The sequence below is a fragment of the Chiloscyllium plagiosum genome, chromosome 2 (assembly GCF_004010195.1).
Source record: "Chiloscyllium plagiosum isolate BGI_BamShark_2017 chromosome 2, ASM401019v2, whole genome shotgun sequence".
Taxonomy (NCBI): domain Eukaryota; kingdom Metazoa; phylum Chordata; class Chondrichthyes; order Orectolobiformes; family Hemiscylliidae; genus Chiloscyllium; species Chiloscyllium plagiosum.
Window position 1 is genome coordinate 5,616,381 of NC_057711.1, and position 13,708 is coordinate 5,630,088.

The 13,708-nt window shown below is 42.0% G+C and overlaps 1 protein-coding gene across 6 annotated transcripts in view; it reads right to left on the reverse strand.

Moving 5' to 3' along the window:
- The window catches only part of LOC122556549 (polypeptide N-acetylgalactosaminyltransferase-like 6), a 533,679-nt gene that overhangs the window by 62,302 nt on the left and 457,669 nt on the right, over positions 1-13,708 (reverse strand). For all 6 annotated transcript variants that reach the window (XM_043703364.1, XM_043703374.1, XM_043703355.1 and 3 more), the window contains exon 3: positions 11,743-11,851. In XM_043703364.1, the coding sequence (XP_043559299.1) occupies positions 11,743-11,851 (109 nt within the window). The remainder of the gene's footprint in view (positions 1-11,742; positions 11,852-13,708) is intronic.

Here is a 13,708-nt window from a genome sequence, read left to right on the forward strand (position 1 = left end):
TCTAAGGATTCACTCGATCTCTCCTGTCTATACCTGACATATGCTTCCTTCTTTTTCTTAACCAAACCCTCGATTTCCCTAGTCATCCAGTATTCCCTATACCTACCAGCCTTTCCTTTCACCCTGACAGAAACATGCTGTCTCTGAAGGCTTCCCATTTTCCAGCCATCCCTTTACCTGCAAACACCTGCCCCTAATCAGCTTTTGAAAGTTCTTGCCTCATACCATCAAAATTGGCCTTTCTCTAATTTAGAACTTCAACTTTTAGATCTGGTCTATCCTTTTCCATCATTATTTCAATACTAATTGAATTACGGTCACTGGCCCCAAAGTGCTCCCCCAATGACACCTCAGTCACTAGTCCTGCCTTATTTCCCAAGAGGAGAAAGTGAGGTCTGTAGATGCTGGAGATCAGAGCTGAAAATGTGTTGCTGGAACAGCGCAAGCAGGTCAGGCAGCATCCAGGGAACAGGAGAATCGACGTTTCGGGCATAGGCCCTTCTTCAGGAGAAGAAGCCCTCCTGAAGAAGGGCTTATGCCCGAAACATTGATTCTCCTGTTCCCTGGATGTTGCCTGACCTGCTGCGCTGTTCCAGCAACAGATTTTCAGCTTATTTCCCAAGAGTAGGTCAACGTTTGCACCTTCTTTAGTAGGTATAAACAAATGCTGACTCAGCAAATTTTCTTGTACACACTTAACAAATTCCTCTCCATCTTAGCACTATGGCAGTCCCAGTCCATGTTTGGAAATTTAAAATTCCCTACTATAACCACCCTATTAATCTTACAGGTAACTGAAATCTCCTTAGAAGTTTGTTTCACAATTTCCCACTGACTATTCGGGGGTCTATAATACAATCCCAATAAGGTGATCATCCCTTTCTTATTTCTCAGTTCCACCAAATAATTTCCCTGGATGTATTTCCGGGAATATCCTCCCTTAGTACAGCTGTAATGCTGTCCCTTATCAAAAACGCCACGCCTCTCTTGCCTCCCTTTCTATCCTTTCTGTAGCATTTGTATCCTGAAACATTAAGCTGTCAGTCCTGCCCATCCTTGAGCCATGTTTCTGTAATTGCTATGATATCCCAGTCCCCTACTCCTCACCATGCCCTGAGTTCATCTGGCTACCCTGTTAGGCCCCTTGCATTGAAATAAATGCAGTTGAATTTATGAGTCCTACCTTGTTCTCTGCTTTGTTCCTGCCTGTCCTGACTGTTGGACTCACTTCTTTTCCAGCTGTACCAGTCTCAGATTGATCTCTTTCCTCAGGGTCTCCCTGGGTCCCACACCCTCACCTTACCGGTTTAAATCCTCCCGAGCAGCTCTTGCAAATCTCCCTGCGAGTATATTAGTCCCCTTCCAGTTCAGGTGCAATAACATCTGCAGGCATCAGAGTGATCATGAGGAAAGAGGCAGGAGCAACAAAGGCTTGTCCACCAGATAATTGGACAGGCCCTGTGCACCACCTTCCCCTCCCTGACTGGCTGCTGTGTGATTGCAGTCTGCCTGCCCATTCCAGGCACTCAGGAAATACACACATTTCAAGACCATCATCACCTGGATCGAATTCTGCTTGAGGTAACTGTCTCAGTCCTCATTCTAGGACTGAGATGAGGAGAGTTTCTGCACTCAAACAGTTGTATATTAATGTCTCATTCAACATGTTATTCATTTTGTTGATGTGTTTATCTGAGATTAAGAGAAATGGCTATTAATTGTCTGAGCAAATATGAATAGTGAGGCCGTGTGACTGCGGAACTGAAATGTGAGGGGTAACACTGAGGAAGCTCATAAACTCTCTCCACAAAGAAGGGGCTGCATACTTTCTTTATAATCCTATAAACTGTGTATTCTCTACCTCAGACGGCTATGGATGAAGAATCATCGTGTATACTTAAAACAGAGATTGATAGACTTTTGACTGCCAAGGGGATTAAGGGATGGAATCAGAATGAGTCGATGGAAAGAAAGAGACCAAGGTCAGTCTTATCTGGACCAGCTGAACAATGAGCTTCGCAGCTGACACCCCACATTTGGTCCATAGCCTGCAGGTGCCTATCCAAGCACCATTTCAATGGAACAAAGATTTTTGCCTCTAACAATCCTTCACATTAATATATTCAGGCCCTGATCACTCTCTGGGTGAAAAAGAATGTCTTCACATTTACGCCACCAGGGACTGTTCAGGAATGTGTGGACTTGAGATAGGAAGCCAACCATGAGTCATTTAGATGTGAAAGGATGGATGTTTTTATTTTATTATGTACTTCTGATAAATAAATCCATCTGATTTGTGATCGCTGCTCATTGTAACTTAGGGTTTCTGAACAAGAGGTATTAGGTTCTTTAAATTAAAAGCAAGGCAGATCTTTCAAAGGTAACTGTTGGACAGTAACATTTTAGCCATAATATTTTATCAATCATAACTGAGAAGCATTTGGGCTGGTTGGCTTGTGCCAAGTGTTCATTTTCTGTCAGTTCTTCCACTCTTAAAGTGGTGCCCTGCTCATTTCTTCTGAGTGATAGCTTTAGCTTTAATAAGACGGAAATTACTTCCAAGAGGAAGTCAACATCCAGACTCCATTTGTAATGAACTACCAACAACGCAAGTCTCCCGTAGGTTATAAACCGATTTAGTGCAGACACCTCTGCAAACTACCAATGTAATAATACTGCTGTTGTGATTAATGTGCAAAATTATTTGGCTGTGACAGTTTAGCTACTACTGTCAGACCTGTTAATAAATATCATGGATTCAGCTTTAATGCAGTACGTGTTAAACATATTGATCACCCCATCCTAGAGCTCCATGAAATGACAGAAAATTGTTAATTTTTTAAAATCCAGCAAATATATTTGCGCTGCTGCATGCAGGTAGGGGAAGGAAATGTGGCTCCAACTTGTCCTTTGTGTCAACAACTTCAGAAAAACTGACAGGGAAAGTTTGCACAATTTGTCAAAGAAAAGCAAAACAATGTGTCTTTCTCACCTTGTATGACAGTCCCACAACTTGGGTCATTCAAGAGGACATTAGATGCTTTTTATGGATAGTAATGGTGTGCAGGGATATGGTAGAAGGCAAGAGATTGGTGCTGCATAATCGAGCCAGCGTTCTGCTTTCTGAGGAAGGGTCATTGGACTCGAAACATTAACTCTGATTTCTCTCCACCGATGCTGCCAGATCTGCTTAAATTTTCCAGCAATGAGCCCTTCTTCATTCCTGAAGAAGGGCTCATGCCCGCAACGTCGATTCTCCTGCTCCTTGGATGCTGCCTGACCTGCTGCGCTTTTCCAGCAAGATATTTTCAGCTTTGATAGACCGAATGGCCTCCTTCTGCACTGTTATGACTCTGTGATTCTGTGAACTTGGAGGATTTCTGTGTGAGTCACCACTGCTACTCACATCACACACTGAACGTGCAGCTAGATTCAGAGATTGCTCACCATCAAAAAGCCTTCCAACTGTGAGCTACTGAGAGAAAAAAATTAATATTCTGCTCACCCATGTCTCCTGTCCTCACTGAGTGATCACTCCCATTCTGAGACGCACTACATTCAAAAAGCTTGATCCTTGTATCTTCAAATCGCTTCATGACTTTCCTCCACTTTATCTCTACTGTCTCCTCCATGCCTATAGTCTCCCCTATGCCCATAGTCTCCTCTATGTCCATAGTGGGTCCTCTAATTCTGATGCCTTCCTATTTCCACTCCAATTTCTGACACAGATGATTTTGGTGCTGTAATCTATGTTCTCAAACATACTGAGCTAAAGCTGTATACCTTCATAATAAGTGAAACACCACAATGAATAGAAAGGTTTAAAAGGAACTACATATTACCCTTTGGCTTGACACTGACAACAGTCAGGAAGTAGTGCAAGATTTGAGTCAGACTAAATGAGCCAGAGACAGATTTATCCTGTTGGGGCTGTAGCTGTACAGTGGGGTTTAAGGCACAGTTAAGCTTTGAGTTTGAGTCAGTGGCCTACTCAAAGGAATTTGATGGCGTTGTTCGTATGCGATAGAGTTTCACACATAGCTCTATCATTTGGTTCAATGAACACTGATAAGGTCACCTTGAATTCAATTAGCTCACCAAACCAAAATAGAATCTTCTCATCCATTAAAATACGACAATCCTTTGGAGAACAGAATCTGCATTTACTGAAGACTGACGAAGAAAAGCAGAGAACTAAAATCCAGGGACGCAAATAAGTTGCCTGAAAATTGGAAGGCCTTCAAATTGCCCGGTGTGCATGTTTCACTTGCCATCCTTCTTGTCATTTCCTTCCATCTGTTGTGACCTTAGATGCTCAACGTGACATATTGCTGGAGAGCATAATAATCACTGAGAGGCTGGGTTTCTTTGTGAGCACATAAGAGGGGAGTTTGAGGTGACACAAGGCTGTGATCCTAATGGCAATGACTGCAGAATGCAGCTTGTTAGATTTATCATAAAAAAAACTGTACGTCCCCAGATCTGTGCACAACTCATTTGGAGAGTTAGGTCTTGATATTAAAAGGTGTATGCATACGCATCTACATATTCTGTCCAGTCACATGACTGACACATTAAGTCAGGGGGTCATGTGTTAAATATGGGAGGACGACTACGTCATGCTATTCATGTTCCCACTGCTCTACCCACAGTGGTGGATATTGGGGTGACTGACTGCACTGAGCTGGAAAAATTAACTGTTTCAAGGACATGGTTAAATTGAGTTCCCATGTGTTGATCAAAGAGAAAGTGGGAGCTGCCAGTTAGATGAGATAAGGACCTTGTTCAGCATCCCTTGAGAATTGAGAAGCAGGAGTATTTGGCCTCCAGATCCCTTCAGGAAGGTTCCAACCTCTCCCAGTCCTGTTTGCCAGCTTCCAATTGCTGATCTCCTTTCTCTGTGCTGACTGGGGCTTTTCTCCATCCTTTCCCCTCTCTCCTTTGCTGCCACTTCACATTCTCCTTTTATCTCAATCAAGGCCTTTCTCTCTCTCCTTGATCCATGCCTGACCAACAAATGTTGAGAATTATGACCTTTGGCCTCAGAAGTGCTTACGGCAAGACATAAAGTCAACATTTCGACGACAATGACTTTCAATATTGCTGAACTTCAGCGTAAAGGCACCTTTCGGTAGCAGTGATCATTACATAATTGAATATAACATTCAGTTTGAAGGGGAGCAAGTAGATCTGAGACTAATATTCTAAACTTAAATTATGTATTCTATGTGGGCTTGAAAGTTGAGCAAGCTGAAATGAACTGCTATGATAAGTGGAGAAGCAGTGATGGAAATGTATAGAAACATTTTGGAATACTCATTCCGTAATTGTCCAAAGATGAGTGGCAGGTCGAATGACTATTCAGAATAAAAAAAATGTGAAGCTTGAGTTCAAAGCAACTCTGCTGAACTTAAAAAAGGTAACTATATAGAGACGATGGAAGAACTAGCTGAGAGGAATTTAGCAGCAAGGTCATTGATGAGGAACAATGAGGAATAATGGCAGATGTTTAAGAAAATAACTCAAAAATCGGTCAAATGGGCTGAGCAGTGGCAGATGGAGTTTAATTTTGATAAATATGAGGTGTTGCATTTTGGAAAGGCAAATCAGAGCAGCACTTATACACTTAATGGTAAGGTCCAGGGGAGTGTTGCTGAACAAAGAGACCTTGAGGTGCAGGTTCATAGGTCCTTGAAAGTGGAGTCACATATAGACAGGATGGTGACAGAGGCCTTTATTTGTCAGGATATTGAATATAAGAGTTAGGAGGTTATTTTGCAGATGTACAGGACATTGGTCAGGCCACTTTGGAATACTGTGTTCAATTCTGGTCTACTGATATAGGAAGGATGTTGTGAAACTTGAAAGGGTTCAGAAAAGATTTACAAGTATGTTGCCGGGGTTGGAGGGTTTGAGCTAGAGGGAGAGGCTGAATAGCTGGGCTATTTTCCCTGGAGCATCAGAGGTTGAGGGGTGACCTTATAGAGGTTTATAAAATCATGAGGGGCATGGATAGGGTGAATAGCCAAGTGCTTTTTCCCCAGGGTAGGGGAATCCATAACTAGAAGGAATAGGTTTAAGGTGAGAGGAGAAAGGTTTAAAAGGGACCTAAGGGACGTTTCCATGCAGAAGGTGATGCGTGTATGGAATGAGCTGCCAGAGGAAGTGGTGAAGGCTGATACAGTTACATTTTAAAGGCATCTGGATGGTATATGAGTAGGAAGGGTTTAGAGAGATATGGGCTAAGTGCTGGTAAATGGGACTAGATTAGGTTAGGATATCTGGTTGGCATGGATAAGTTGGAGTGAAGGGTCTGTTTCCATGCTGTACATCTCTCTGATGCTAAAGATTTATCCCAGTGAGGAAGAAAGATTCTATATCGAGAAAGAATGATTCTAGGAAGGAGTAAACCAACCATGGTGAGCCAAGTACCAAATTAAAAGGAAAAAGATACAATGTAGTAAACATTAGTGGTAAAACAGTTCTTAACAGTCAACAAAAGATGACCAAAATACAAATAAAGATAGCAAACTGAGAAGACACATTGGCAAGGAATACAAAAATGGACAGTGATAGCTCCTTTAAACATATAGAAAGGAACAGAGAGGCTGAAGTGAACATAACCCTGAGAGAATGAGGCTCGGGAAATAATAATAGAGAATCAGTAAAAGGCAGAGAAGTTGAATAAATGCTTTGTATCTGCTTTTACGATAGCATTCCAAAGGTATAAAATAATCACGGGGCAAAAGACAGAGAGGAAATAATTATGAGAGGTGATGGTGTAGTGGTAATGTCACTGGACTAGTAATCCCAAACCACAGGTTAATGTTCTGCAGATATGGGTTCAAATCACTTCAGAACACGTGGTAAAATCTAAGCAGAACGATATATAAATTGTTGTAAATTTTTGTTAAACCCATCTGGTTCACTAATGTTCTTTTGGGCAGGAAAACTGCCAACCTTACCTCAGTGTGACTACAGATCCAAGAAATTTGGTTGACTCTTAACTGACCCCTGTGCACTTAGGGGTGGGTAATAAATGTTGACCTAACCAGTGGTGTTCACATATTGTGACCAAATAAAAATATGCAATAACTATCATCCAAGGAAAAAGTACGAGGAAAGCTAACAGAGCTAAAGACCAATAGGTCTCCTGGACCTGAAAGATTTTGTAATTGGATTTTAAAGGAAGTAGGTGTAGAGATAGTGAATGCACTGGTTATAATCTTCCAAGAATGCGGAGATCCTGAAGTCCAACTAGATTAGAAAACTGCCAATGTTTTATTCAAAAATAGATAACTATAGACTAGTTAGATTAATGCTGTTGTTGGAAAATTGTTAGAGTCTAACTAGCAGAACATATAGAGATATATCATGTAATGAAGCAGTATGGTTTCACAAAGGGGAAAGCAGGTGTGTCAAATCATAGAATACCTACAGTGTGGAAACAGGTCCTTCAGCCCAATAAGTCCACACCAACATTCCAGAGAGGAACCTACCCAGACCCATACGCCTACCCTATAACTCTACATTTACCCCTGACTAATGCACTTAATCTACACACAGCTGAACACTGTGGGCAATTTAGCATGGCAAATTTACTTAACCTGCACATCTTTGGATTGTGGGAGGAAACCAGAGCACCCAGAGGAAATCCAAGCAGACATGAGGAGAATGTACAAACTCCACACAGACAGTAATGTATTAGAGTTCCTGGAGGAGGTAACAAGCAAGATATATAAAGGGGATGAGTAGATGCTTTGTATTTAGATCTTCAAGAGGTGTTTGATAAGGTACCACACATAGGGCTACTCAATAAGATAAGAGCTCATGCTGTTGTAGGTAGTATATTTGCATGGACAGAGTGCTGGCTAATTAATAGAATCAGACACCAGGTTATAGTCCAACAGGTTTATTTGAAATCACAAGCTTTTGGAGTGTCACTCCTTTGTCAGATGAAATCTTCACCTGACTTCACCTGACTAAGGAGCAGCGCTCTGAAAGCCTATGATTTCAAATAAACCTGTTGGACTATAACCTGGTGTGACATCTGACGTTTTCCACTCCAGGCCAACACCAGCATCTCCACATCATAATTAATTGAAAACAGAGAGTTAAGATAAAGGAATCGTTTTCAGGATGGCCACCTGTAACTAGTGGAGTGCCACAGTGATCAGTGCTGGGGCCATAATTATCATAAATATTAATTTATTGAATGGCGAATGCGAATGCATTATAGACAAGTTGGTGGATAATACAAAAATAGTTGGAAAGCCAAGTAGTGGGGATGACACACAGTGTCTATAGAGAGATATTGGGGCGGCACGGTGGCTCAGTGGTTAGCACTGCTGCTTCACAAAGCCAGGGACCCAGATTGGTGACTGTCCGTGTGGAGTTTGCACATTCTCCCTGTGTTTGCGTGGGTTTCTTCCGGTGCTCCCGCATATCCCCACAATCCAAAGATGTGCAGGTTAGGTGAATTGGCCATGCTAAATTGCCCATAGTATTGGGTGCATTAGTCAGGGGTAAATATAGGGTAGGGGAGTGGGTCTGGGTGGGTTACTCTTTGGAGGGTCAGTGTGGACTTGCTGGGCCGAAGGACCTGTTTCCACACTGTAGGGAATCTAATCTAATCAGATACAGGCAGGTTAAGCGAGAAGAGAAAACTCGACAGATGGAGTTTGATATGGAAAATTTTAGGATATACACTTTGATAGGAAGAATAGAGATAGCTGAATATTATTGAAATGAGGGGGGGCTGCAAAAAGCTACAGCAAAGAGATTTGGAGTCCTTGATCATGAATCTCAAACAGCTAACGTCTAATGACATAAGGTAACAGGTGTGGAAAATGGACCACTGGCCTTTATTTTAAAGGGAATGGAGTATAAAGATACAGAAGCCTAGCTAAAACTATACCAGGCCAAGTCAGAGTACACCTCAAATAGGGTATACTGAGAACAATAAGAAATGATACACTAGATTTGGAGACAGTTGAGAGAAGGTTCACGATATTGATCATGTCAATGGACAGATTATTTTATTCATAGAATCCATCCAGTGTGGAAACAGGCCATTCGGTCCAACAATGTGCAACGCTTTTATAAAGAGAGATTGAATCAGTTGAGCTTGTAATTACTGAAGAATGAGAGGGAACCTTATTGGAACATATAAAATTCTTAGGAAGCTCAACAGGGTAGATGGAGAGAGGTTGTTTCACCTTGTGGGACATTCTAGGATCAGGGACATAATCTTAGACTAGGAGGTCACCCATTCAAGACAGATTCGGAGATGCCGGTGTTGGACTGGGGTGTACAAAGTTAAAAATCACACAACACCAGGTTATAGTCCAACAGGTTTAATTGGAAGCACACTAGCTTTCGGAAAGCTAGTGTGCTTCCAATTAAACCTGTTGGACTATAACCTGGTGTTGTGTGATTTTTAAATTCAAGACAGAGGTGAGGAGGAATTTCAGTTCAGACCGTAGTGTATGAAAGGAATTCTTTACTGTTATGGGCTGTTGAGGTTGGGTCATTAAATATATTCAAGGCTGAATTGGACAGAATTTTAATCAGTGAGGGAATGGAGAAGTATGGGGATAAGCCAGGAAAGTGGAGTTGAGTCCTCTCAGATCAATCATGATCTCGCTGAATGGTGAAGCAGACTCATTGGGTCTGAATGGCCTTCTTATGCTCTAACATCTTATGGTCTAAGGAGGTAATTAGGGCAAGCAAATGGCAGCATGAGAGCAAGAAATGTCAAAACAGAGCGAGTGTTTTTTTTTAATCGGCATTTGAAAAGTGAAAGAGGAAATAATGTAAGTGTTGATCCTCTGGAGGGTGAAGATTGGGGAGTTGGCAGCCGAGAATAAAGAAATGGTGGATGTACTGAATAAATATTTTGCTTCTGTCTTTACTGCAGAGGATACAGAAAGTATCCCAGTGGATAGCTATAAATCAGGAGGTTGAAGCAAGAGAGGAATATTGCGAAATTATTACCACAAGGGAACAAGTGTTGAGCAGTCTGCCCTTCAACCCTACTCTGCCATTCAATAAGGTCATGGCTGATCTGTTTGTGCTCTGAATTCCACATCTTGATCTATTCTCCCCCCGCCCCCACAACAATTATGAATTCCCCTGCCTAACAAGAATTCAGTCACCTGTGCCTTTCAAATAGTCAATAATCCTGTCTCCACCGTCTTCAGAACAGAGAATTCCAAAGTCACACAACCTCTAAAGGAGAGGAAAAAAGTCCCCTCCCTTCTGTTCTAAAATAGCAACCCTCATTTTAAACCAGTGTCTCCGAGCTCCGGACTCACCCACAAGAGTAAGAATCCCTTCCACCGCCACCTAATCAAGATCATTCAGGATTTTGTTACACTTCAATCAAATCACCCCTCACTCTTCGAGGCTCCAGTGGAAACAAGGTAAACACAAGAACTGCAGATGCTGGAAACCAGATTCTAGATTAGAGTGGTGATGGAAAAGCAGAGCAATTCAGGCAGCATCCGAGGAGCTCCTCGGATGCTGCCTGAACTGCTGTGCTTTTCCAGCACCACTCTAATCTAGAATCCAGTGGAAACAAGACCAGTCTGCAAAATCTTTCCCCATTAGACAAACCACTCATTCCAATTATCTATCCAGTAAACTTCCTCTCAATTGCATCCAATGCATTTGTTCTATATTACTGTAATATCCTTACTGTAATTTCAATTTCCCTCATAATAATGCATAGCATTCATTTAACCTTTCTTAATCACTTGCTGTACTTGCAAATGAACATTTAGTGATTCATACACTAACCTCTCGATTTTTCTGCACCTTAAAATTCTGTACAAAGTTAAAAATCACACAACACCAAATTATAGTCCAACAGGTTTAATTGGAAGCACTAGCTTTCGGAGCGCCGCTCCTTCATCAGGTGGTTGTGGAGGACACAATTGTGGATGAAGGAGCAGGGCTTCAAAAGCTAGTGCTTCCAATTAAACCTGTTGAACTATAACCTGGTGTTATGTGATTTTTAACTTTGTACAGCCCAGTCCAACACCGGCATCTCCAAATCATTAAAATTCTGCCGCTGTTCACTGGTTAAACAATATTCAACTTTTTCTGAATGGTGTAACTGGCCCTAGTGGAATTATACAAAGAACAAAGAGAACAAAGAAAATTTACAGCCCAGGAACAGGCCCTTCGGCCCTCCAAGCCTGAGTCGATCCAAATGTACTGTCTAAACCTGTCGGTCAATTCCTAAGCATCTGTATCCCTCTGCTCCCCACCTACTCATGCATCTGTCCAGACGCACACCTTAAATGAATCTCCCGTGCCTGCCTCTACTATCTCTGCAGGCAATGCGTTCCAGGCACCTACCACCCTCTGTGTAAAGTACTTGCCGTGTGTATCCCCCTTAAACTTTTCACCTCTCACCTGGAAAGCGTGATATCTCGTTGTTGAATCCCTCACCCTGGGAAAAAGCTTATCTCTATCCACTCTGTCTATAACCTTCATGATTTTGTAGACCTCCATCAGGTTCCCCCCTCAATCTCCTTTTTTTCTAATGAAAACAATCCTAACCTACTCAACCTCTCTTCATAACTAGCACCTTCCATAACCAGGCAACATCCTCGTAAACCTTCTCTGCACCCTCTCCAAAGCATCCACATCCTTTTGGTAATGTGGCAACCAGAACTGTACACAGTATGGATGACAGTATAACGTGTGTTAGAAATAGAATCAGCTTCCCCTTACCAGAACGCAGGAGGTCTTGCCGAATACGTTCATAATTGTGCCAGTCTTTTCTTTTCAGCCCATCTGTCCAGCTGTAGGAATGCTCTTCATTGGGTACAAATGGAAACCTCTAGAAAACAGGATTGAAGTAATTACCAGTCTTTTTTTTAACATTATCTATTCCACCTCAGTTTCAAACAGGCGAAAACTCAAATTGTAAATTTTCCCAGAGAATTTGAGCTCCTGATTATTGGTTACATGTGAAGGAATACAATCCCTGTGCCACATGCTTGCAGTCAAATTGAAGGGAGTCTTCCTTACATTGGATCAATGGGGCAGCACGGTGGCTCACAGCGTCAAGGACCTGGGTTCGATTCCAGCCTCAGGCGACTGTCTGTGTTGCAGTTTGTATATTCTCCCTGTGTCTGTGTGGGTTACCTCCCGGTACTCCGATTTCCTCCCACAATCCAAAGGTGTGCAGGTTCGGAAAACTGGCCGTGCTAAATTGCCCATAGTGCTCAGGAGTGTGTAGGTTAGGTGCAATAGTCAGGGGTCGATGTAGGGGAATGTGTCTGGGTGGGTTACTCTTTGCAGGGCCGGTGTGGACCTGTTGGGTTGAAGGACCTGTTACCACACTGCAAGGATTCTATGATGGACAGATGGAAAAAGTTTCTTATATTCACTTATGGGTTGTGGTTAGTGCTGGCTGTGCCAGCAATCATTGCTTATCCCATATCACGCCTTGATTTAGGCAACTTGCTAGGGCCATTTCAGAGGGAATTTCAGTGTCAATGACATTGCATTGGGTCTGGAGTCACATGGAGACCAGACCAGCTAAGGATGACAGATTTCCTTCCCTAAAGACTTTGATGAATCAAATCGGATTTTTTTTTGTCACAACAATCAGCAATGGTCGCATGGCTGCTATTTGACTAGCCCTTTATTCCAGATGTTAATTGAATTTAAATTTCACCAAATGCCATGGTCAGATTTGAACTCACGTCCCCAGGGCGATAGCCTGAGGTTGTGGTGTAATAGTCCAGGAACCCTGAAACAATGGTACAGCTGGGAACCATCACATCATTTAAGAAGCATTTAGAAGATCACTTGAAATGTTGTAGCATGCAAAGCGATGGACTAAATGCTGGAAAATGTGACTCGCGGTGATAGGTGCTTGATGACCAACATGAATACAATGGGCCAAACAGCCTCATTTTGCACTGTAAGGCTCTATGATTCTATGACAGTACAACTACATCACTGCCTCTCCTAAATTGAGAGGGACATCACATTAATGCTCAGCCAGGATATAAATCCAGAATGTCTCGAATACTCAGTCACCATAAAGCCCAAAGCACCCAGTGAATTCCCAGAGATCAGGCAGTTAGAAATTTGAGACCATTATTCAGGCCGATGTTCTCAATGTGATAATGATGATGTGCTCCACTATTGGCGGTCTAGCTTCTTTTGATACAGTATTGGTTGAATCGAGATTACTCATACTTCCCTTCAACAATAGCAGCAACTTATAATTATATACAGTCTGCAGTGTTATAGAAATCCATAATGAATCTTTATCAAGCAAAGGTCAAATGCCATCTGACCATGGCATTTGGTGAAATTTAAATTCAATTAACATCTGGAATAAAGGAAGCAAAGGTTGACATTTGACAAGCAGGATGAGAATTTTTAAGTGAATGTGCTCCTGGATGGGAAGCTAATATAGGTCAGTACACATTGGGGTAATGGGTGATGGAAATATAGTATGAACTGGGCGATGGTAAGCAGGATTGTGAGATTACACCATTTCAATTTTCCTCTGGAGGGAGAAACTCAAGATGAAACTCAACAATGCCAGGGGATGAAATAGGTCTTTGTCATTTATGCATATTGGCACCTTATTTAAATCCGAGGAATTAAAGAGTTAAGAATAGCTATTAAACAGATGTCTAAGGAGCTGTATCTCAGTAACATCAGATTTTAGGGA